The sequence below is a fragment of the Neodiprion lecontei genome, chromosome 6, assembly GCF_021901455.1.
Source record: "Neodiprion lecontei isolate iyNeoLeco1 chromosome 6, iyNeoLeco1.1, whole genome shotgun sequence".
In the NCBI taxonomy this organism is placed as follows: Eukaryota; Metazoa; Arthropoda; class Insecta; order Hymenoptera; family Diprionidae; genus Neodiprion; species Neodiprion lecontei.
In genome coordinates, this window is record NC_060265.1 from 20,632,469 (window position 1) to 20,658,803 (window position 26,335).

At 39.1% G+C, this 26,335-nt stretch overlaps 2 protein-coding genes across 6 annotated transcripts; one reads left to right on the forward strand and one right to left on the reverse strand.

The window, feature by feature from the left end:
- The first annotated feature begins 38 nt into the window (after positions 1-38).
- On the forward strand, positions 39-9,615 carry LOC107223406 (zinc finger protein 512B). 5 transcript variants are annotated; one of them, XM_046744401.1, is made up of 4 exons: positions 39-153; positions 2,381-2,676; positions 5,813-6,098; positions 7,457-9,615. In XM_046744401.1, exons 2-4 carry the CDS (start codon positions 2,644-2,646, stop codon positions 7,912-7,914), a joined length of 777 nt encoding a protein of 258 aa, XP_046600357.1. In that variant the 5' UTR covers positions 39-153; positions 2,381-2,643; the 3' UTR covers positions 7,915-9,615. The 5 variants fall into 5 exon arrangements, with proteins under 5 accessions (XP_046600357.1, XP_046600356.1, XP_046600355.1 ...); XM_046744402.1 differs by lacking the exon at positions 39-153 and adding an exon at positions 599-635; XM_046744400.1 differs by lacking the exon at positions 2,381-2,676 and having other exon boundaries at positions 97-153.
- A 4,916-nt stretch (positions 9,616-14,531) lies between these two features.
- On the reverse strand, positions 14,532-25,877 carry LOC107223416 (UDP-glucosyltransferase 2). The gene is made up of 7 exons (XM_015663091.2): positions 24,799-25,877; positions 23,474-23,740; positions 21,177-21,375; positions 19,267-19,443; positions 17,927-18,244; positions 16,381-16,609; positions 14,532-16,215 (listed from the first exon to the last, which is right to left on the reverse strand). Exons 1-7 carry the CDS (start codon positions 25,039-25,041, stop codon positions 16,071-16,073), a joined length of 1,578 nt encoding a protein of 525 aa, XP_015518577.1. The 5' UTR covers positions 25,042-25,877; the 3' UTR covers positions 14,532-16,070.
- Between the last annotated feature and the right edge of the window lie 458 nt (positions 25,878-26,335).

Genomic DNA, 26,335 nt, shown 5'->3' on the forward strand with positions numbered 1-26,335 from the left:
TATTAAAGATGATATTAAGTTTTCTTTTCCGACATAAAGACAGTGGTATGATTAAATTTATAAAATTTCTAGAATAAATAACCATACAATACCACAAATCGAAGCTTGGATTGATATATGATAATAATTGTGTTCAACGGTGCTCGTAGAACGGTAATTATAATATTGCTATATCACTTCATATTTCGATAGTTTATTTATGTTTAAAAAATCATATAATACAAAGGCACGTTTCTGAATCCACTGGCAATACTAACTCACCAGATAACTATGGAACATGCAAATAACAAAGTCGTAATTATCATTTCTCAATCCTGTTCTTCGCTTCGCTTGCCCTTGTGGTTTTTAATGTGCCCGTGTCCGTAGTGATCGTGGCCATAGTGTTCGATTCCATGACTATGACCGTAGTGATCATGACCATGTCCGTAGTGGTCGTGGCCATGTCCGTAGTGATGGGGCCCGTGACCATATCCATATCCGTGACCATGTCCGTGTCCGTGTCCGTACCCGTATCCGTGATCAAAACCGTAGGGAGACGGTGGGAAAAAATTACCATGAAATTCACCGTGCGACGAGTGAGGGAAATGAGAATGAACCGGGAAAGGTACGGGAACTGGAACGACCTGCGGATCAAGGTAAATAATAGTTAGACTTTAGCTCGAAATGCGTTATTTCGATTCTGTGATACCGAAATGATACTTTAGGTGAAAGTGTTTGGCGTCAGTGGTCTAAATTAATTTTATGCCTGGGTGAAGATTATATACATAAAAATATTTGCGAACCGCTAAACAAAGTCAACATGGCCGCCGTCGGTACGCTTGCAATTTTTTTTGGAGTTTACCGTTGTTTTCAATAATCACTAGTTATCGAGCGCTCTTTTACGAGAAACAAAATTATGGCAAGACTAGTCTGGCCGTAATCACATCTTTCTTGAAAGCCTACGAGCTGTGAATTTAAACCGTGAAACTAACGTGCTATACACACGTCATATACACTTCACCCACTAACGAACGACGCACATACATTTAGGCGTCCAAAATTCTTAAATTTTCATTAATTAAGTTCGCTCGGGTACAAGTGACGATCTTACCTGGGGAACGGGAACCGGAACAGCGACCGGTTTGTGTATAATTTTTTCTACCGGAACCGGAACTTCGACTGGTACATGGTAGGGTTTGTCTACGTAAACCGGGACCTTTTCCCGGACGTAAACCGGCTGCGGGACCGGAACAGGCTTTTCTAGTATCACATGTTTCGTTATGTAGACTGGATACGTTTTGAGGATCGGCTTTGTGTGAACATTCAAAAGCGGCACGTGCGGTTTGTAGATATGTAGATGATTGTGGTTCCACCTAATTAGTACCGAAGTAATGATCAGTTATGGTTGTAGCTCACTGTTATGCAACGGGACTAATTGGGAAAGGAATAATTATAGTCAGAATAAAGAAACTCATCGACGGTTCTAATCTCGTGTAAGTACAATCATTGTCCGACTAATAATCTGGTTTAAGGGATCGATTTTGCCCGTTTCCATTTGTTTGTATTCAATTTGTGTCTAGAAAAAAAAAACCCTGGCTCGCAATGAGTTAGAATGTTGTACGCAAATCACATCAATCATTCTCTGATTTACCGTACACCAATTAGTTACTCGTCAATTTATTTGGTCAATTTATTATTTGGGATCGGCTTATACGTTGAACTCATATATCGCGAATATCTTCAATTCTCGAAAGTAAAATATGCTCTGCTTTGAGATTGAACTTTGCGAAACTGAAATCCGTCGTTTTCAAGTAGGAGCACATCCGCCACCGATATGTTCATTTCCAAAAAGTGTTAATTTCATCGAAGGAGCTGTGCGTTCTACAATTGAATGCGAATCATAAAATTTAAGCCGTTGTGGCCAGATTTTGAGTCGACAAGTTTGAGCGTGAAAAAATGAGGGAAAAATGGTAATACCGAAATTCGTTTCATACCCTTCGAAGTGTTGCTTGTGGTAGTCAAACCCGATCGACGGTACTTTTATCGGCTTCCATGGAGTTTCACCTGCTGTCCAAGGTTGACCGTGCCCGTAAGAATATGGGTTTCCTATTCCGACCCAACCATCGTTGAGGATTCCTCTTTTCCGTTGCTTCTGTTCTTCCGGATCCGCTGTTAGGGCGAAGCCATACAGAAGGACGTTCAGTACCTGAAACAGGCCGGTGGTAACTTAATCCACAATTCATTGATTGACACGGATTTTTACATATCGATACGGGTTTAATCAAAGTGAATCTGACGCTTAATTGTTGTAACTTTCGGTTCCCGTTAACAATTCCCATTTACGTATCCTTTTATTATTTCATTATTGTACATTTTTGATTTTTTTTTTTTATGTCTGCAGTCAAGAAGTCGACCAAAGTCTTACAGATCAAAAATGATCGAGATCAAGCCGATCGTGACATCGTCGACTGAATCCTTACCAAGACCTTCAGCATTGTATACGACGCTCGGCGGTCTAGTTCGGTTTGTGCAAGCTGGAGACATTGGTAGCTTTTATATTTGCCAAGGAGTGGTCCATTTCCTACAGAGATCCCAATTGACCGGTTAAGACATGCGGTATACGTATTCTCCAACAGCGTTTTACGGACATCCTGCATTTCCGTAATGGATATCCACTTCATGGCCGGGTATAGAATGGTGGGATAAATCTCCGATCTAGTTTTGCAAGCTATACTAGATAATGAATCGATCTACTGCTTTCCTTCCCAATGTTACTCACAGTTACATTGCGAGTCGATACTAAGTGACCTCGCGTCAAGTTCATCTCTAGCTTTCATTCGGGGTTTGAATAGTTAATTTACCCAATAACGTGTGTTTTCTTAACACGTGTTGGCTACACCGTGAATGATTTATCAAAGGTGCGTTTGACAGTTAACGTTTTAATATTTATGGATGGTTTTACTGATGCGGAAAGGTTGGATTCGTTATTCGTCGATTATGGAATAAAAGCATGGATTTTTGAAGCAATTGCTCTCATCATTTCGTGTCAATGTTCTCAAATTAATTTTAGAATGATTGGGCCCCGCAGTAAAACAAATAAACAATTACATTCAAAAATTAGTGAGACTAAAACAATCATGCAAAAAATTCCAACACTATTATTTGCGCCAATCATATATGGTGAACAAAAAAAAAAAAAAAAAAGACTGACTATGCAATAAAAATGAATCTGAACCAAATTGACCAATAACACAATTAGCTAAGACAACGACAAACAAAGAAAAGGTTTCTTAATTAAATAGTTTTTAATCCGATTCGAATTTTTTTCTTTTTCATATTAATCCTGAACGGTTGATTATTGAGCATCAAAAAGTGATTTTCCGTTAGGCTTACCTATAAATCAGCTCATAAAATTACATATGGACTGCCAAGTTAAACTTTGTCATTATTATCTCGGACTAACGATTAATCCATCCTATAATGAAAGATTCCCATTTTACCTGTCAACCAAATCACATCTGACGAAATTAACGCTACGTTTGTTTTATTGTCGATTGATAAAATTAGATACATCTTCCACTGCCTTTCGAAGCTTATGTACAGAAATATCTACGAAGTGAATAACGAGCCTAAGTGACGTGACTGACTAATTCCGCCTGTTAATTATACGATCATGGAGGTATTTCATCGCCCACTAACCTACTTCCGGGTTTATTATGCGACGTGGTGTCTTTCACATCCGGTGAAACTGTACAATAATTTATCATTCATTCGTTAAAATGATAACGTAGTTCCACATCCGTTATCGGTTTTCTGCAGCATCAATTTTCTCGGTATATTGCAAGTAAGTTCCCTCAGGGGTTCGCAGGAAATTAAAAGAAAACAACAATTCCGTCCGGCGCGTGTTTGTTCCAAGTACTCCTTCGATACATACCATACAAAGCCCTTCGCCATTGATGTAAGCAAACATAATATGCGCATCGTTTTCTTCACCCTCAATGTTCCAAAATAAAATATGAAGCTTGATCAAAGAAACCTGCTGCGTTTGGAATAAAGAGCGCTGGTCTCAGGCAGCAAACTTGATGACTGCTTCGTTAAGTGGGTGCGAATGTATACGACAAACCTGAACGTAGGTACCTTCCGCGTAGGGAAATACAGGAACTTTCCTTGCTTTCGTTTTCTAATTCCAAACCCCGTCAAGTTGATCGACGGGTCTGCGTCAAAGGCGAGTGCAACTAGTGCGTTTCATTTTTGCAATATCACTTGCGACTTCCGTGCTTGAATTCTTTATATGATTTCCGGAAAAAATTTGTTTTTTTTTTTACAGTCGGTGCAACTTTCGTTAAATATACTTATGACGTGAAAAAATGAACCATCCTGTAGTTAGACGGTCATAATGACGAATAAAATTAATAAAGCGCATCGATTTTTAATCAATCAACCTCTTTAATTGACTTTCTTGCAAAAGTGTGAGAAACTGTACAGGAAAATCGAGAGTATTTGTTCGCATTCTTAACGAGTTGCAGTCGCTGTCGTAACTCGCATTGCAATTCGTAAGTGCGTCGTGCATTATGATATGTATAGTACATGCGATTATAAGTTGCGCCGCGTGGGCGGTTCGCCGTAACGGAAAAGAAACGCACTTTTGGCCGGCACCCAGGATTAGAAATAGCGAAAGTTAATCAAATCGAATCGAATTGATTTGGTCGTCGGTGTCTTCCGGACAATTTTCACCGCCGTATAAATACACCGGGGACAACAATGACTCTCATCACATTTCACGGTTGTTTCTCGTACCGCGAACGCTGTGGTGGTGTGGCTTGATTCAAGAAAATATGAAGTTTACTTGGGTAATTGAATAAAATAATTAAAAAATAAATAACAACAAAACAAATTTCTCTGCATTTGGATCAACCGGCGAATCACGGCTCAGCGTATAATTTTATAAATTAAAAAAAATTTATGTGTATCTTGCAGGAGATTTGCGGAGTGCTTTAGTTTTAAATTCTCTGATCTGAATCTGCACGATCTGTGATCGATATAAACGTTTTTCCTGCTCTTGATATTACCGGAACGACTAAAATCGCGAGAAGAAGTGAGGGATATTTGTCAGAATTTCGTTGGAAAAAAGCGAAATTTATACGCGCGTAAAAATCGTTTTGTTTATAGTTATGTGAATTGAAAGTAACGAACTTCCCACAGGGGAGGACTTATTGGATTATTCTCGTTAGCAAATCTGGAGGTTAATAACGTGAATTTGTGCTAACGATTGTACATGAATCTCTGAAAAGTTTGTATAAAAAAAAAAAAAAACCGTCGAAAATCCGATCAACGGTTTAACTTTGATGGCCTTTCAGAGCCGACGTAATTCCGACCGACGAGAAAAAAACCAAAAATGGTCTTATTGTACAAGTTACTACGTAACTAAAATCCGTAACTATTTTTGTTTCTTATCATAACAGATCAACATCGGGTACAAAATGAGAATCAGTTCTATAGCTGTAACTAGAAAAACTACAGTACGTGCAGCTTACGGTGTATTCTTCTCGAATATAGTCACTCGTACAATATTTTCTTGTAACTATTGCGTTAATTTGATGTTCATGAATTATTCGCCGGAAAGAATGCTTATTACTACTAAAAAATGTAGTAAATATTTGCTCGCCACAAGTTTTCGTGCGATTCCAATAACGTTTGAATCGTTCATAAGTAACGGTAACCATTACGCGATAATTGCTTGGTATAACTATGTGGAATAAAAAAATTTCTCATTGCACGTCAGAAGAAAACAGTTATGACAGATTATTTCCTTTCACTCTCTGCAAAACTACAGGTGTTGTGCCTGACCTTGACAGCGACCTTGGTCGCCGGGGTGGAAAGACATGAGAAACACAGTCGGAAGGGGGTGAAAAAACACGGAAAACGAGGTGTATTCGAGCTGGGATATGGACTTCCGCAGCAAAGTGGTCCAGCGTCAGTTTATGGTCCACCTGCCGCAGAGCCTGCGCCAATCTACGAAAATCCGGCACCTATCCTTCAGCCGGCTCCATCCCCGCCTCAACCCGCGGGACATCCGGTTCCGGTGAATTTTCAACCCTTGCCGGTACCTCGTCCCGTTGGTGAGTAAAAACCATTGCCGTGAAAAATGGAGGATTTTTTGAGAAACTATAAAAGCAAGCTTTTGTTTTTTGTTGATTCAAAGGTGATCATACATTTTTGTCAATTTTATTTGTCAAATAAATGTACGATTCTCAAGCTACGATAATTTCCCTAACAAATCAAAGAAAAACAAATTGGTAGTAAAATAAGAAACATTAATTTCAGATCGTTTTAAGTTGGTCATATATCGAGTACTTACTTATCAAATTATTATATTATATTAGGAAAATCTCTTTAGATTTTTACAAATAAAAAATTCCGAACCTAGCAACGAAAGCTTGGATATCGATGCTTTGTTTCGAATCACATCGGAAAGGTTACAAATATAATATATTTGTTCGATTTCTCTCTAAAATTACTCGTATTATTCAGGAAACTATTTTGCACAGTCCAACTATAAGGACACTTTGTTTTATTACGTTGGTGTTGTTGAATATTTAGTTTTTTGTGAAGATCGTATCGGTGTTGTGATTTTGATAGACAAATAGCAATATTGATTTGACTGTTGTGAAAAAAAATCTCGACCAGAGAATTCGTAAAAAATAGTTCTTTTAACAAAATAAACCATTTTAAAAATTATTTGAAGCAACATATCGGTATGCAAGGTCATAATTTCAGTATTATTTGCGGCATTTTAAGGAAAATATTCGGAGTGCGAGTATCGCGTAATCAAATTAAGAAAAAGTATCGATTTTCAACCCGCCAACCTTTTCCAGTAACCCGACTCCGTGGTGAGTTTGGTCATAATTGAACAAAAGTATACATACCGACAAATAGGAGGAAGCAACTTGAGATCCCAGATTTTAATTAGAAAGAGGATTTGTATACATACGCTTTGTTCGTTGGAATATTGCCAGATCTATTATCCTATACTGGAAAAATAAATCCTTCAGACTCTCGTCTTTAGACAAAATTTAGCGAGCAGCTAATTAGTTATGTCGATACCATTCCTGTTAGACAACTGTTGCAATTATTTTTTTTTCGTGTCAAAAAACGCACCTATTTTTTACGATTTCAAAACTCTCATAACTCGTCAGGAATGAAACCCGAAAATGAAACGTAAAAATACGAGGATTAAATCCATAACGTTATCGTACAATAGTCATGCATTTTCGGCAGTACCGATTCATAAATTCGCAACGTTATATGACGGAATTCTCTGAAATTCAGTATAATTGTAACACAACGTTAAAATAATTTAATTTTTCAAATTCATTTCAGCTTTCGTAAATACTTCAAATTTACAAAACTGATATTACGCTTCTCACCTTATTCCCTCTAAGATAAGACTTTCTATAATATTTCGATTCTCTTCCAGGTCACCCGCTTCCCATAGCAGCTCCAGTGGGACTTCCGGCGATTCCAAATTTTCCGGCTCCTGCACCGGTAGTCGCGCATCCGGTTCCTCAGCCGGTTGCCGTCAGCGTCCCGATTATCCAAACAGTGACGAAACACGTCGGTGTTCCGGTTCCCGTGCACGTCGACAGGCCAGTCGCAGTTCCCGTCGCCGTTCCTGTTCCCAGGCCGTATCCCGTCCACGTCGAGAAGATTGTCCACGTTGAGAAGCCGGTGCATTATCCTGTCCACGTCGACAGACCGGTAGCCGTTCCATTCGCTGTTCCCGTCCTGAAACCCTATCCGGTCGAGAAATACGTCCACGTTGACAGGCCGTATCCGGTCCACGTTGCGGTTCCGGTTCATATACCGAAACCGTATCCTGTTCCCGTTGCGATTCACACGAAGCATTGGAAACCGGTTGCACAATACGGCTGGTAGACTACTGCAGCGTGTTTTTCCTTCTTACCCTGAAAAGTTGTTGTTTTTTTTTTTTTTTTGGTATATTATTAGAATTAGACAGCTTCTTGCTCTATGGGTCCGATCATTTTATTGAGGATGAATGAGACTGGATGAATCAGAAACTAGGAAAAGAGAACAAATCTGTTGAAACGTTTATTCGCGTCAATGATGGTGCACGAATAACAATGTCACCACTATGTAGTAAAAATATTTTAGAACAAATTTGTATGAACGAAACTGAGGTACCAACGATTTGAAAAAAGGTTTTATAATTAGAGCATTGAAAACGATTGATCTCTGGTGTTTTCGATCCGGTTTTAATTCTAAAAAATAAGTTGAAAAATATAAGAACCCCATAAAAAACATCAGAGTTTAATTATTTTTGACGTATCAGTGTTAAAACTTTTTCTCAAATTGTTGATATCTTAGCTCGTATTATTCGAATTTTCTCAGATTTATTATCTTATTACAAATTAGGGATGTTGTTTCATTCGCGTTCACCATTATTGGCACAAATAACAGTGTCAGAGTTTTTTTTTGAATGTTTATATTCTCTTTTCCTCACCTTTGATCTAGACGGTGAAGGTTGTTCACTCTCAATCGCCATGTTCAAACGTACTGCACTAATTCTCTTCTACACGTAGATCCGTTGCTATTTGTCTTTCCGTAATCCACTAGTTAATTGTAGCTGGTCTGCAACGCGGTATTTATTTCGTGTAGCTGGAGTATTGCAATCAGAAGGGATGATCGATCGCCTCACGGTTGACAACCCTCGACGGCCCGAGCCGGGGTTAATACTTTAGAGGGATGAGGCGCTTTGACTCGACCAGCTTATTTCACCCGCTGAAGAATCAATCGACTGCGGCTTTAACAGTAGGTCATTCATTGATCAAGGTCTTGCGCTAATAGATTGGCTTTTGTACCTATAGTGATATTGGATTTTTAAACTAATTTCAAACTATAGGTAGCGATCTTGAATTGATTCGATACACTACGCTTTTGCAGCGTTCCTTGAGTTGGTGCAGGGATACTTACAATTTTTATATATATAATATATATATATACATGTATACTCGATGCTTAATTTGAAAAGGTCTCCTCAGCCGAGATATTGTGTAGGTACGAAACATCGTGCTAAGCTTGTAAGCCGAATTTTCATTACGGTTTAATTGATCAAGTTTACAATATTTGTGTTGCACCGATTTCAAGATTCTCATGTAACATGTTAGTACATGTCTGGATGTCCGTCGTTATACAAATTTTTCTTTATTAATTGGAAGAGACTGAATTTGATTCAACGGTTAAACACACAGTTGAACAGAAGTTGGTATACAATATTCATTGACCATGTGTACAATGTACATATATTTAAACATGTACAAATATATTTTACATTTTTATATCTATCCAGTATTCGTAATCATACGTGTTTGTGTGTATATAGGTATGTATATTATAGACCGGTAAGTTTAAATATAATTTGCATGTTCGTAACAAGAAAAATTGAACAATTGCTGTTTTATGTTTATAAAAAAAAAACCAGGGCAACTGTCCCTGTTATGTTATTATAGAATCTTATTGGTATAGAATCGAAGAAAACTTACGATCAGTCGCATAGCCTCTAGGTCGAATATTTATTAATTATTGAATACTGTGAATACACAACCGATCTTGTCTTTACGCATTGCGAATTTTTTTTGCCATTTCGCTATCAGAAAACATAATTGGAAACAATTCTGCATCTTTTTCTTCGCGACTACCGTCGTCGTGTCTGGAGGCACCGGGTTGCGAGCGTCTAGAAGTACTGCGCATGCGCGGCGGCGAGAACCGCGCGCCGATCGCGGGAGCTCGAGCGGCGCAGAAGCGAGCACCGTCATTCGCGACTCGGAGTCTGAACCGAGCGGTACGTCGGACAAGTTCGTCTCCGTCGAGCGAAATTCGCAGTGACCCGTCCGCACGTCGCACACGAATAATGATAATATAGATAATATTCTTCTTATAGTTTACGTCCCTTTTCCAGTCTCGAAACGTTTACGAATTTTGGCTTTCAATATATTCTAGCCACTGGCTCAGAGTCGTGTTAAAAATTTTTGAATTCTTTATTATGCTATTTCACCTTGATCTTGACGATCCGGAACTATTACAAACAGGATCCAGCTCTTTACTTATTATCCACGGTGCATATAAAACTACGCATGATAAGTGCGATTGAAAAATAAACCAATTTTTGAAATCATGCTTCTATTATCGGTTCAAAAATTTTGCGTCAAGAAGGGCAGAGTACCAAAATAGTAATGGATTGGAAATTTTTACTATGAAATTCGAAAACTTGAATATTATTCAACGTGCTGCTACAACTCTTCCATTTTTTTAAAAGTATACCGAAGAAGTATCAAACAAAGCTTCCGCTAGTGAAAATTTTAGAGCTGTAAAAAGATCATCGGCGATTCCTTCTTGGCTGCGAAGCTCGGCTTTCTTCGTTCAATTGCGTTTGAAATGAAAGATCTTGGTTAACAGCACAGCTTCGCTCGCGCAAGCGTCCGATCGCGTTAAGGGAGTTCTAAACATACGAGAATTAACATTCAGTTTCCGATAAAATTTGGCAATTCAACATATTTACGTATTTCAATTCAATTTCAATTCGAAATTTTGTATCGCTTCACGGGATTGTTTATGAGATACCAGCAAATATGTCTTCGTTCATTTCACACGTATTCTCACGGAGGAATGGCCACGAGAATTGAAGTCATCGATTAAATTTGTAACAAAGTGGCATTGATATTTCGTTGAAATATTTTTTGGCAGTAGAAGCGAATTATTTAAAAATAATGTATACATGTCTGAGGTTGTATCCAGCTGTGCGGGTCATAAGAGGTTGTGACGTGGCAACAACGCATCACATACGTAAAACATGAAATTGCTGTACTAAAGTTACTTTTCGTCTATAAATTCAAAACAGAAAAAAAATGTATTTTATGCGTGACAGATCTTGAAAGTATATATTATAAAGTAAATATACGAAGCTTTCACAATAACGTGATGCAACGAAATTTTGACTAGCCACGTAACACCGTTAAAACTTCCTTAATACCTCGCGTCTGGCTCGCTTTTTGCGTGTGCGTCTACATTCTTCCATCCGGTTCTTCCGCTGGAAGATGTCGAGACCGCATTATCACGTCCTAGGATTATCCCTCGTAGGCTTCCGCGGACTCTTGGTCGGGGCCCAAGCGGCTTGTCCGCATTACGGAGCTCACGGGTCACCGAGAGCCAAGGGAAACACTTTCGTCTTACTCTCTCGTCCCCTTTTCTCACCTTCCTCGCGTGTGCGATTTATTCGTAACCATTAGGTGGACAAGTCCCTTATCGTATATTAACGATTCTTACGAACTTGATTCTCACTTCTCTGATACAATGAAAGAAAGAATTACTACACTGACAACGAGTTAAATAGTTTAACGTTGAAGCGTGTACGGTAAATAAATAACTTGTTCGAATCGAGGGAAATAGATTACATGGCATGTGAACAATGGAATTTGATTTCGAAACGTAACTTTAGAATTGTTAATCCATTGTAGGTTGGAGCGATTGTGGTTTTTTACATACTGATATCGAATTCTTGTACCTGATGTACTTTTTAAAATTTGAGGAAATATACTCTCTAAATTGACGAAAGACACATCGGTGGACGTTGAAGTTCTACTTAATAAATAACCGGACAGTGAAACGTAATTAAGATGCGCATTCCCGCAATCCGAGTGAATTCACTGCTATTTAAAGTAATAATAATTCTTCGCAAAGTTTAATAACGCGACGTTGGATAAATATCTGTATAGATATACCCCGTATTTATTCTTCATTAATCTAGGGCCTAATCGTATTTCTATAATATCCAATTATAAGTTTACTTGTTGATGGGAAGATAAATTTTATCCAACCTAGTCTTATTTACGCTCCAGTAAAATCGACGCGGCTAATCCCGTTCTTTCTAAATTTTCGGTCACCTTCATTTGTCCGCAAAAACAAACGTTCCACACGTTCGACGCCGAACAGTTTTGTTACACGATCAGTTAGACCTTAATAATAAAGAGATATTACCAATTTGAAAAGATATTTTATAATAAGAACAGCTCCAAAAAGCCCAAAAATCAAGATAGAAATAAACAAGAATAAAAAAAAATGCTATGAATGTGATCGGATGCTGCTAATTTGGAAAGTCAAGCTAGCAAAGTTTATTTTACACATATATTTTCTTCCAAGTCCAGCAGTCGGGATCGTTGAATAACACATGTAACACGGACAGGTTTAATTACGACGTTATACCGGGAGCCTCGAATTATGCATGATATATCTGGTAAACCTCTGATTTCGGAACTTTCGTTTAATGAAAGCTGCGCGCACCGAATTAGTTGCTTTATCGCTGGAATGAAGAGCATGAAATATTTGTGAATCTTGTTTATTTTGATTGGATTGCTCGTTTCCTCAGAACGTTTACATGACTCGAGTTTAATGCTACTGTATAAAACTACAATAAACGTTTTGTAAAAACATGAAATTTCACCCACGTGATGTGATAATTTTCATGAGAACATACGCAATTTTGTATCCTATTTGAATCTGTTGCCATCGGTAGAATGTTCTCAGATACTTATATATAGTTCCGATAAAGTTGGAAATAAGTGTTTTCAGAAACTTTTATGCTTCACCATATTGATCCGTCAAACTTAGTAGCATAGATTCCATAGTCATCGTAGTCTATATGTAATTAACAAAAGTTGTTATTCCTATACAAATCAGGATTTTATCGTTGAACTCGTTAAATCCGTTATTGACATCACTTGTGTATAATTCTTTTATTTTTGATTTTTTTAAAAAGTAGTAATACTCTATTTATTCGTCTGTACGAAAAAGTTATCATCAGACGAAATTTCGTATTTTTGGTTAAAAATTTTTGGTTCCAGTGATCGTAAATCCTTCATTAGCATTTGCTATAATACGTTTCGAATTCTGAAAATCGCATAAAGATGCAGAAACGATTCGATCGCATTGCATTTCGCGTTCCATTTCTTTCGGCATTTATTTCTATCGTTACGGCAAAGAAATGCCCCAATTTGAAGGAAGGTCGAGGAATATTTCTATTTTCCTTTATCTAATTTCGCTCTTCCGAATGAAATTCAAACTCGAATACGATGAAAGCCAGCGATGAAAATGGAGATAATTCGTCCTTTGAAAAACTGTTATTGTTCTCTTCAGAATAGTTTATAAATTCCGCGTCAACCGGGAATGTCGGCTCGACAAGGTTTGGAACAATATTATCCCGTTGAATTATGCATCCGTCGGAACGACGAGCAATATCGGGATTCGAAATGGAGGGATCATATAATTACCGAATAAATAAGAGATGCCGTCATTTGCGAAGGTCTTTGAAAGTAGTTTCCAGGGAAATTCACTTATCTTACGTACATCGATTCACGATTAAATTGCACCGACGCCTCGAGAAAAATGAAGCAAAGCGGAGAAACAAATATTGTGAACGAATACGTAGTGAAATATTGTTTGTCCGATAACACGTCAAGGTTTTCCCATTGTATCGAAATCGAAGGTGATACAGTAATTAGTTGTAGTAACAGTTGCGGTATGCTAGGAATTCCACGGTCGTCTGTATTTATTTATTATAGTCTATATTTATTTAGTCTTCTCGTACCTTTGAATATTTGATATGAACAACGGCCACTTATCGTATCGCTATTTACAGACCTGTGCAAAAATCTTACAAAAGAATGGTATATTCAAGTCGAACTGTTCTTGGAGCTCGCCTACAACTATTCTCAAGGCTTTTGAACAACTTTAATCTGCTACGTGAAGTGTCTATACGCACTGCACGTTTATACACATTTGAACAGTGCTAATATACTATGTACGACAAGTAAACTTGTGGAAAAATTCAAATTCAAGATAAACTCGAGAACAAACGTCCTGATCACGCCTATCATAAATATTACAACCACTCTTAGTATTTTGTAAAATGAAACGAAGGTGGTAACGTAACTTATACCGGGTAACTATAACCCATGTCGAATCGTTCAGTGATCGCGTTCCGGAGTCACATTAAAGTGATTATATGACTTGACTTGACTTGACTAAAGTGATTATGATTCGGTAGGTCTGCATTAGCGATAATTCTTTTCCTCGCTGGTAGGCAACCCAACATACTGTGACGTTTACTTGAAAATACCTAGTATAATTGAATATTATCAGTCGTCGTTACTTAAAATTAAGTAACCGTTTAGGGTATTTTGAAATGGTAGATGATACGTTCGTGTAAATAGCTTCGTATGATTTTATAATCATATTTTGTATGAAAATTTTGGAAAATACCATTAAGAATTTATGTGGAAACGTCGAATAAAGAAAAATACCGATCACTCGTATTGCTTGTTATATAATTGTTATTTGTGGTCGGTATCGTCGAAACAAAAATGATCGGACGGCCATTTTTCGACAGCGAAAGGAGTCCGGAGGCTCATGTCCAACGTACTTCTTATATCGTTCGATAGGTGTGACGAAATTAAGTTGTGAGGTTGTATAATCGAAAATCAATACGTGTCTTGTACTTTTTCCACTTAATTTATTACCAACGATCTACTTATAAATAAATATTTCAACATATTCGATTTAAAACTAAAACAATCTGTAATAAAAATTATTTATAGGTAACACAAGTAGTTTTTTTTTCATGAAAATTAATAAACAGCTAACCGTGCATGACCAAATCGAAATTATTTCCACGTCTGCGTAAAAACAGATTGAGACGAACGACGTTCAAAGAGAGGAAAAAAGATTAATAATCAAAATAGTAGGTAAGGAAGCAAGAGAAGTTGAAAATAATAAAAAATTATTTCCTCAAAAGTTCTTATTCGCCGCAGGAACTTCGCAGAGGATATGTATAAGATATTAAAATGCTGAAGTTTTACACGTTTCTCAAGGATCACGCGTATGTACATATATAGAAACGTTAATCCACAAGTTTCGTCCACTCCTATACTACACACTATATACTATATAAATATACACGCGAATGCTACGATACCTACATAAAACAAAAGTTACGTCATGTTATTGGAAAACTTTCGATTTTTAAACACATTTGCGTGTGTGTCACTAAAATTGCTTACAGTAAAACTATATGCATATACAACAAACATGTACACATACATGCGATAAGAATTATACCTATTTCTAATTTATAACGTAGAAGTAAAGAGAGAGAAAAAAAAAACAAAATTCAACACACGAAATATTATGTATAATATATCGCAGCAGCGTGACTGCGGCGCTTCGTTCGGCACATCGCGTTGATTTATGATAAATTCAATACACGAGTACAATATAAATTATAAATTCTATATGTATAGTATATACATGTGCACACAAATTTTTTTTTTTTTTTATTCACAGTGGCTACCTACCGCTTTACAATTTTATTGCCGCGTTAGAAAGCGCGACGTTCGACACGCGCAGAAGAACAGCGCCGATATTAGTGGCTTGCAATGCCTCTATAACATATAATAGCTTCTCTTGCAGCACGCACGCTACGTTATATCTTATTATTATACGAAGCGGTGAAATTCGGATCACCTTTCCCGCTACGGTTTTATTCTCAATGCATATTGCACATTACCAGGTGCCGTTGCTATAGAATAATAATCATCGCCGCAGCACCAATGTAATACGTGTAAACTGTTCGCAAAATTTATACAAACCTGGCATATATGTATATGTATATATATACATATGCATACGCATATAAGTATGCATGCGAGTATGTATATGCTTGCGTAATAGTCCAAGTTTTGGTTCCACTCTCACTTTTCACGACCGTTTATAATTATATACATATGTATTACATGTAGAGGCCTGGCGGAGTTGGCATTATGACTATCGGTAATAGAATATCGTTCACCGAATGTATCATACATGTACGTACTTCCTCTCCGCGCAGGAACACACATATTTACACATCCGCGTGTGACGGTGTCCGATTTGGACAGAGATCACTTTCGTTTTCGTTAATTGTCGTTAATTGTCAGCTCAATCGTACGTTTCCTCTTCCCACTATAATAAACCTGGGTCAGTCATCAGTCGATTTTCATCTTAGCGATGTTTCCTTTAGCCACTACTAATCTCAGAGTGAATTTCTTCAGGGTGTAAACGAGGATCGTAACGAGGCTCACGTAGAAAGCAGCTACGTCGATTGAATAGTAACGAATCGTCGTCATGTGCCTATGTGGTATAAATCATTCGTTATAAAGTTGATGGAAAAGTAGAGGATTTGCACAAATGCCTCGATTAGATGTGATAACGAGTTACCCTCGAAGTCGGGGAGTGAATTTAAGATAATTTAAAAGCCACTTACGCGCGAAACTTGCCGAAATATGCAAAACTCACCTGCTCGTGCTCTTGACGTGTTCAGCTCCGCGATATTTCGCCACGTGTTCGACCCACCAGGTAGCCAAGTCCTGAGGTTTTATCGGCAGGTCCTTTAGCAGGATGCTCTTCTGTATCGCGGCATTTCTGTAAGGGTTGCTCTTCGGGGAAGCGACCTTTAAAATTCCCTCGCGAAGTGCAGTCGCCGAGATGCTGGCGAGGTCCATCAAGAGTGCGTAGCCTTGTTTCTCTGATTCGGTAAAGAAAATGAGACAGTAAATAATAAAGGGGGGGTATCGATATCGATGAAAGCTTGTGCGCGGAGAAAGAATTTAAGAGAGTGCGAAGACTGTCGCTCCAAGTGATATTGGTACGAGTTTTTTTTTTTCTTCTTACGTAACTTGCAATCACGCGTGACTGCGGTGTGACAAGTTGAGTCTTACGAATTTGCAACATAATATTGTAACACGTAATACAAATTCATCGTCGGTCACGTTGCGATTGTTGTTCGTCGAGTAAAATTTCAATTCTGCTCAGTGGTGACGAGAAATCGATGGATACGAATTAATTAAGGGGATATACATTCGAGTAGAGGACTAAAAAAAATTTATTCAATTCTATCGAGGTTTGTTTTATTCAAAATTTTGCCGATTCAAGTTTCATTTACGTGTTTTCTCTCCTTTTTTGTTTATATAAGCAATTAACGGCTAGGCTCTGTAATTGCCAATAACGTCAGCCGTTTCGCTTGGTGAGATGTTTAGCGGTGGCCACGATATATCGAAAACGTCTAAACCGACTTACTTCGATTAATTTTGAGACATTATTCTTGGATTCTCTTTGCCACGATTCCACTTCTTTCAAATCATTGCACACTTTCGACGGTTACGTTTAAAAACGTCGTAGATGTTTTAGGAAAAATGCAATCTCAACTTAAAACAGTCGTCATAATAGAAATGGATTGTGACTAAGAGGACAAAGTATCCAAGAGCACTTTCTCCAAATTTTATGTGAATAGTTTGAGTAGTTTTCGGTATACCGCGGGCACCGTAAAACGTAGTTATGTCATCGAGCGACGTGGTTGACGTTATTAAAAATAACCTTGCTTCCTATCGATCGATTCCGATAAAAAAGATATGTAAACGAAGCTCGATCTACATACCCTCGAATAAAGGAAACCCCAATCGATTCGAATATAATTGGTTGCCGAGATATGAATTCCCGATTTTCACCCACTTCGTACCCTCTTCACGTTCGGACCTTTCCAACGTGTTTTTAAAAATTTTTTACCGACACATCTATAATCCACAGCAGGGTTCAACCCTTTCAGTCACAATGCGATGCTCAGCGTCCCACTTTATAAATTACCACGTCCTAACCTTATCGCAGTTTATTTACAAATTCGGTAACAAGTTTCGTTCAGAATCATCGAATTTTGATAGTTTTTTTCGATTTTACATCCGATTTTAAATTGGGTCCGCCATATTGGATTTTGAAATGATGAAATTCCGGTTTCGGATTCGTCACGATCAACAAAATTTCGGCCAAATAATAAATAACAAATACCGACCGGCCTGCGCTGCGTTTCCGTCGTGATCGCAGAATACCGGAAGTACAAGAGTCGGCGCCCCGTGAAAGGCGGCTTCGTGTAGGGAAAGAAGTCCTCCGTGAGACACGAAAGCCTTGAGATTGGGGTGGCCCAACAACTCTTGCTGCGGCCACCACGCGGCTATCCTGACGTTGGGGGGAAGATTTTCTATCTTCCCACCCTCCCACTTCCAGACAACGTTGTAAGGCAGAGTAGAGAAGGCGGCGATGAAGATTTCGCGAAGAGCGTCAGGCATTCCAGCCGCGTGCACCGAGGAGCCCATCGATACGAAGATGAAACCTGAAAGATTATTTTTTCTTGAGCCGCCTCCCTTACTTTCGACCCTTGCAATTAGAGTCTCGAGATTCCGTTCGCGGATTTTCGCGAGGCGCAAAGACGCCGCGTTATCGCCTCGTTACCGAGCTCGCGACGCTTCTCGATGTTCGAGGACCCTCCTCGTCTCTTCACTTGGCCTCGAATTTCCCGAAAATTCCTCCACGGGGCTTCGATAATGGAACGGTGATCGTGCCAAATGATCCCGGAAATTTTACCACCGCGAGAACTTTCCACGTTGGTTACGACAAGTGCGATATCAAGAAATCAAAGACCAACCACGAACCGTCGTTACGTCATCAATGGCCTCGATGCCCCCTGCAGTCATCGCCTTTACGTAAGACGGACGTTCATCCCGGACCAAGAAAGTAGTACAGATGGAAAATACCTCGCAGGTGGACAGTTTTATTTATTTACTTATTTTTTCTCCGCAAAACACACGCGCGTAAACAAGTGTGACATAATAATACACGTTTGATATACGTTAGATTCGCTAATTGTTCTGTAATTTTTTTTTCTAGAAAAATATACCCGTTTTTACGAATTTTGACTAATTTTGGCGAAAAACTTTGCGGATAGTACAGATTTCTATGTCATATATTAGGACAGAAATTTAGGTCATCGACTCTAAATATGACGAAGCAGAAATTACTTTCCATTAATCACGAGATTTTAATCGGTATAGTATATTGGAACAATAATTATAACCACAATGGCACCTTGTTTTTTCATTCATTAAGTGTCATTGAATATATTCAATGGACAGAACGAAACGTTACGAAGCACGGGTATACTTATGTACGTAAAAATTTGTAACAAATTCAGAAAGATTTCGAGAGTCGCAGAGAAAAGCACGAAAGGTCAGAAATTCGTTTCTGCGAGTTTATTATCGTCGTTCACGCACGGAGATAATTTACGGGGAGAAAAATTTCTCGAGAGAAACAGAGAATGAAAGTGAACGACTCGCGCATCGTTCGCATTAATTTTACCTCTTCGCAGAAATAATTCAAGTTCCGTGCTGAGCTCCGTTGCCGGTCTGCAGTGCAAACATGCAACGTTCACGACGTTTTGCAGATGTGGAAGAGAGTCCGCGACTGTGTAGTGGCTGTTTTGAAACGTCAATGGTACGTCAGCTATCAGATCCCTGACATCCGGGACGTCGTCGCCTGTAATTTGTGCGAAACGGAGAGGTGAACTTTGTTAGTATTCCGTTTACCATTCATTCACACCCATTCAGCCACGCCGCATAATGGACGAGTTACAGCCGAGTCTGCAAATAGCTGAGATCGCGTGTTTATCAGCTATTATCACGCCATTATGCAGGTACATCCAAAGAATTTATTCTGTGTTTTATCGATTCACGGTGTACAAGAGAGGATGAATACCGCGGTCTATTAAGGATGAAGCTGACGGATCGCAAGTCTCATTGAATCAAATGTTGAAAAATTTCCAGCAGCTTTATTTGCGCCAACGACGATGAACCTGAATGACGCAGCATCTCCAATTTTTAACAGACATGATTGTAACTGAATTCGCATAACACACTTTAAGATGTCAACGATCCGAGAGAAGGTTTTACAATTTCAGTGTTGAAATTAATGAAATGGTGGTGGTGTTGTTTGTGAAATTTCTTACCGTTTACCTCTGGAAATTTACACGGTGAAAATAAATAAAACCAAAACATCAGAATCGGTTTAAAAACACCAGAGCTCAATCATATTGAACATTCTAATTTTAGAACCTTTTTCAAATTGTTTATATCTTATAGCTTGTGTTGTTCGAATTTGGTCTGGTTCGCTTCTACTGTACAGTAGGAATGTTGTTTCATTCGTGTTTACCATTATTGACGAAAACAACGTTATGGGAAATTTTTCAGTCGTTCTTTTCTTCCTTCTTGACTTAACGGCCAGTCGACTCATCCTCAACTACTAGAATGACGTTAAAAATTTCTCCGAAATCAAGTTTCATCGCCTATTTTCAAGACCGGTGAACTCGTTGAAACAAGAACGTTTTCATTGTCATTGTTTTTGTAGGTACGGTGTAACTGTATATCTGACAATTGTTTTTTTCCCCCCTTTTTTACTATTGTACACGTATACCGTCCTCGGTGTAACACTGTACGTACTCTTTCACTTCACTTCCGGTATTTTTCTGGGTTACAACAAAACAAACCTCCAGTAAATTACTGTGCTGTTGTAAATTACACCGTGAAATATTATATTGAGAAATTACTCCAAGAATGGCGGTACAGAATAATTACTATAATACGAATTTCTGTACGACTGTCATTTGTAAATGTCCACATTAGTGACAAAGTTCATTGAATAAGGTGGGAAAATTTTCTCATGAAAAGTTGTATGAATAATACAATACGCATGAATGATCTGATTGTTATTTTTTTAAGCTTGTATTATTAGAACGAAAAAATGATTTCTTTGAAGCAGCTGTGAAACATGTCGCAAACTTGTGCTCAGAGAAATAGTTTTTACTCTCCATAAAAGATAATTTATAGTACAAGAATACCTAGATTCGTTTCGAGGGATTTATAAGGAGTCCTGTTCAGAAGGATTACGTAATAATTAGAAAAGTGCTTACTAAAGAGAACTTTTTATATGCAATTTGATGCAAATGAAAATATTTTGTCAAACAGTTTTTGCCGGTTTTTGGTTTCTTTTAGAAAAATGCTTTATGCGCGCCATAAGAAGCGGGCTTCAAGATCATCGCGTCACTTTTAAAGATCTCGTATTCAATTATTTTGTATTTCTGACGTTGAATTGCATGAAAAAAAATGGACCGGCATGAGTTCTACAAGTTTTTGACAAGCCACCGACGATTCGAGGGCATGAATAGACCGCGGTTTTCAGAATGCAACGGGGTTCCTCTTGACGCAAAAACATACCTAATTGTTTCCTCAGAATAGGTTGAAGGTAGCCAGTAATCATGACCCAGTGCATCACCTCGAGGGTCATCAAACACGCGACGTTGACGATTCTCCGTATGAAATTCATGTCTTGAGTGAAAGCCTTTCCGAAGTACGGTGTGATCGACCACGGCGACGGGCTACCCTGTCGAGTTATGGATCCGGTGTAGAGGGCAACCTGCAAGATAAAACGACGTTTTTGTCTTAGCGCGACATCTCTGGTTTCCAAGTTATCAATTTCATTCCTAATCGCTGCGGATTCGTTGTAGGAAGCGGTAATTAATTTTACGCGCAGTAACGAACCTTGCCGCACAGACGCTTCGCAATCAGAAGGGGGGATAAGTAGGGATCAACGAAATATCGAGAGATGCTTATTAAGCGAAAGATTAAGTCGAATAACACCCAACGCACCGATCGATATACTAGAGATAAGAATAAAGAAGATGAAGTAGGGATACGAAAGTTCATTTTCTCAAGCATGGATTGTAAAATTATACGTGAAGCAGAAAATGAAAAGCTTAAACCATCTTTTTTTTTTTACACATTCGTTGCCAGTTTCATGGTCTTCGTTAAAAATATCACGGGATGCAGTTGCCCGAGCACAAGAAAATTCTGTACCATATTCACGGTAGAATAGACACGAGTACTCTTTTTATCACGTCTCTCTCAACCGGTAAACCAGATTGGGTTCTTTTTCCCTGATATCACTCGGCATGTTCGTCCTTAAATCTTTACGACGAAAACGTTTTTAGCCAATCTTCGAAGAAAGGTGTAATGCAAACTCAGAAATTGAACAATAGCAAAGTCTTGAATTGTTGTTCGAGTGTGAGCTGAAAGTATAGCGCTGTCTGGAGTTCTCTCTTGTAAAAGTTTAATGAATCTCTCAGACTTTCGGTTTCTCATTTCCGTTGCAGTGATTCAGGTACTGCCGCTGATTACTTCCGAGCCGTCCCAATGTTACTAGGTCGCATTACAGACTGCAGGATTCAGTGCATGAGCGTCGAACAAGCATCTTTTCATTCCATTTAAACAAATTTTTATTCGTCTACAATTAACTTGCGCCATCGTGAAACAAATGCATGGAGGTCGTTCGAGGAAGATGCGAAAATTGGTGCAGTGACGGTTCAACCCAGTTTGAATGACCGATCAATCAATCCTGCGAGAATCAAAACGGTGGAAATTTTTTCCAGTTACAAAAAAATCACCTAGTCTATTTTCGGTGCCTTTCACTGTGCAAAAAAATTTCTGTACTCTTGGTACTCATTGTCGGTTGAAGATAATTGCTTCGGAATAAAAAAAAAGTCTTTTCGAATTCTGGACAAAGTGACCGCGGTCGAACTAATTGGCCACTCTCGTCACTCGAGAATGAAATGAATAAAATTTTTACCAGTGATAAACCATGAATACAGATACGCTAGTTTATCATTCAAATATACGACGTTGTACTTTTTTACAGTGTGCGACGTCTAGCTGTGGTAATCAGTGACACAAGATTGGGTGTATCGTCCTTAACTTTATCATTTAAATGAAGAGGTACTTCACTTGCAGGGATGCAATATCGCAGCAGGGATAAATTCGAATAACTTTTGCATGTTAATGGTTTAATTATCTCTCATAATCGAGTTTCGTCTATAATCAGACGGGAAAGTTTCAAGCATCAAAGAAGCCTCGCTGGGAAAAATATTTTTTATTCACGATTCACAAACATATTGTGTACTCTCTTCCTACGATGTGATCGTATTAAAGAATAAGGTTTGTACGCATAAAAGTGCGTTGAAAATAACCTACCGCTTGTGTTATGGAAAAAGATTATAAGTGAAAATATTTTCAAAACGTTTGTAAAACATTTATGCAAAGTTTATACGTCGGTAAAAACTTTAGAATCTATTGTAATTTAGTCGCTCGTGTAATCCTTCAAGAAAGGAATGGTCGTTAAAATATTTATACGAACGATATTCGTGTGGAACAGTTGACGGTATAAAAAATATAAACAACGGAAACGTTTAGCTTAGAATATCGACTCGAACTATTTATAATGTTAAATATTTACAGTAACAAACATACCGTGTTGAACATTAGATCAATTCGATCGTAACTTTGGACAAAGAACGCACCTAGGAACCAAAATGTTGTGAAATATTTTCGTGTACTCGGCAATTTGAGAGTTTGTCAGCCGAGTATCCGACACTGTACAAATAGAAAATGTCTGCAAAGATACCGTTGCGGCAAATGAGGAGGTTCAAGGTCGGGTAAATATGTCAATAAAATATTCTCACTGTGTTCAGCATGATCGTTGGCACGTTCTCCTTGTGCAGAATCGCCAGTAAACATTCCGGATAAGTCCCGTCAAGCACCGCGACGTGCCACCGAGCTCTTGGATCTCCTTCCGGTTTCCTGAGGGAGTTAAGCGACGTCTCGTCCTGCAGGAGCGCTTCGCAGGCTTCCCATCCGTACCGCATCGCGTCCCAGGGTGAGAGAGGAAGTTCGTTCCGGAATCTCGATCCCACCAGATCCCATTCGGCGGTGTAGTTTCCGACGTAGGCCTTGAAAAAAAGACGAAAAATAGTAAAAAAAAAAAATAAAAATTAAACAAAATCGTTCGCATTAGATCATAAAGCGTTCCGGTCTATTTCATCTTCCTCCCGTACAGCCAGAGCGTGTATCTATCGATTAAATTGCTCCGTTATTTTCTCTCTTTGGTAATTCTTAACCGTGAAATTGATTCGACGCAACGTTGTATAAGCCTTTATTGTTATCACACTTGTCAAACTCTCGACGAGGGTGGCAAGAATAATAACAACGAAACTCCGTTCGTCGCAGGATACGGCTCGCAGAGTGTTGCACATACTGGCGATTCTGAAGCAACACTTTTTTCCTCGAGCCAAATGTCATTCGGTAGTTGAACACGTTTTATGGAACTTGTGCGTATGCGCTTATGCCCGAAGGTTCGTCGGTGATTGCCGATTGGCAAATTTACCACGGAATTTAAAATACACGCGGAAGGAATGCACCTGCCGTGATTTGTCTTCTATCCCAGTGTCGAAAAATTCCTAAAATAAAGTGTGATTCGACGAAGCCAAACGTGCTTTCCCTCACAGACACACTTTCTTAAGCGAAATTTCTTCATTATTTTATTTCGTGAGGTGTCCAGTGCTTGACTTTTGTTCGTCAACGCGTTGAAAATCAAGACTGTTAAGAAAGACGCATTGAATCGGCCTTGTTGCCACACGCGGTAACATACAGGGAAAGCAACGTGTATTCCGACGGGAAATAATTATTAGTCAGCAGACCCATTCGCAAGAACTTCTTCCAAGTTTCTCCAGAGCACATACTACGACATTTCGTTTACTCGTAATATCTGTAAACGGTAAAACGGTAAATTAAACGCCGGAAGACGAGCCTTGACTTCGCTGGGTGGTCTTGAAAATGGCTTGGAAGAGAAAAACCCAACTCCAAATACAGAGCCTTGCGGGAACTTGAAAGAGTCCGGTGAGCACCGGAAATTTGCAGCGAGTGCAAGCGAAAGAAGGGAATCCCTTTTGTTGTACCCTTGGTACGAACGTAGATTGAGACGTTAGTCTGGAGTTGAGATATAACCCACCTCTAAAACGGGAGGCACAAATTCGCGCAGTGCGTTATTTGCTGCGGGGCCAGTGAACGCGCTGAAAAGGGTTACGTTGTGTCCTCTCTCCTTCAGAATAGTACCAAGGGCGACAAACGGTACCGTGTGGGACTTTGTGCCTCCCATCGTGGCCAGCAATACATTGTAGCTTTCCGCTGGTTGCGGTGAGGAATATACGAAGTGCAGGCAGGCAATCAACAGGTGAACGAGTTCACGACCCATGATCAGCGACAAGGTTGAACTTGGAACCAACGAGCTTCAAAGTCATAAAGTTGAAGTTAACCGCTCTCCACTATTCCCTTAGACTTTTGCCTTCCGTTATCCTGTGGGATGTGGATCACTGCAGAACGGTGACGTTTGGTTTGTTCTCCGAGTAATTGTGTAGCAGATTTTTTGTCAGATTCGCACTTGTCACTGCGGATACGATTCAGCGCAGCGAGTCTTTCCTGTTGGATAATAACCGTGGATTTTTTTGTACGTGTATCGTTGCTGTTTCCACTGCTCAGCACTGCGTTCTAGTAACCATTTAGTGATTCGTCCCTGTATTTACACCAGCGTTGTTGACAATGGTTTTATTTCTTTAGACTAATGAACCGCGGTTGGGTTCATCGCCGCATTACCGGTATCGACAAACAAGCACATAACTTCACTCGCGGTTTTTAAACGCGGGTAAATAACTCGAATCGGGGGTTGCAGATTAATTTAGACAGACCTATTATTACCGTTGTGATTCCACTAACGCTTCGGCCCCGTTACGAACATTTAGCAACGAAATATAAAAACGTGTATATCGTGCATGTGTCAATCGATTGATCAACTCGGCTGTTTGCTTTCGAAACGTTGAAATACGCGAAAGCAATTATACTGGAACCGTTTGTTTTTTTTCCACCTATTACATCGACGGAAGTGGGAGAATTACAAGGAAAAGCAAAAAAAAATCTGATATGCACATGGAAGTGTAAACGCGTATGGAAGTTTCGTTTGTTTCGCGGTTATAAGCGAAAAGTTCAAATCGCGGCGAGCGTGAAAGTGTGACTGGCCAGCAGTTTCATTATCAGTTGAGTCCAAGAGAGAGTTAACCCCACCTTCGGTGGTTCTTCAGGCCCCCCTGACCTGGTCCTGGTTCTTCGCAACCGTCAGGTGAACACCGCTCAGCGATGACGCGCCTGCAATACTAGATTATACCTGATCACCTACGCGCGTTTCGATTTCATTTACAGTTCTCGGTACACGTACAATATCCTTCCGAGCTTGACGAGTGCCTCGCACAATTTTTCCTCCGCGACGCTTCTTTGGAATAAAAAAAGCTCACGTGACTTACCCGCTTCTGCAAGGTTTAACGCGTTATTATACAGCTGCGGGGTGGAGCTCGACCTTTTGAAAATGGTTATTAATTACTATCCTCGTAAATATTCATCACGAGTGTATGCCTACTTATACCGCCAGTTCTCACGCGTCTTGTTTCTTCCTTGACCATCCTCTCGCCGTTTGTCGCGCAACACGGACGGAATCTCTT

Excerpts from the sequence above, each read along its gene's own strand:
- LOC107223406 (XM_046744399.1), top strand. The coding sequence starts at position 393 with ATGACTATGACCGTAGTGATCATGACCATGTCCGTAGTGGTCGTGGCC. Across the intron at positions 636-5,812 it reads GGAACGACCTGCGGATCAAG|GTGTTGTGCCTGACCTTGAC; the intron begins GTAAATAATAGT and ends GCAAAACTACAG. Across the intron at positions 6,099-7,456 it reads GCCGGTACCTCGTCCCGTTG|GTCACCCGCTTCCCATAGCA; the intron begins GTGAGTAAAAAC and ends ATTCTCTTCCAG.
- LOC107223416 (XM_015663091.2), bottom strand. The coding sequence starts at position 25,041 with ATGGGTCGTGAACTCGTTCACCTGTTGATTGCCTGCCTGCACTTCGTA. Across the intron at positions 23,741-24,798 it reads TTGTGCCTCCCGTTTTAGAG|GCCTACGTCGGAAACTACAC; the intron begins GTGGGTTATATC and ends CTTTTTTTCAAG. Across the intron at positions 16,610-17,926 it reads CGGAAACGCAGCGCAGGCCG|AGAAACAAGGCTACGCACTC; the intron begins GTCGGTATTTGT and ends TTACCGAATCAG.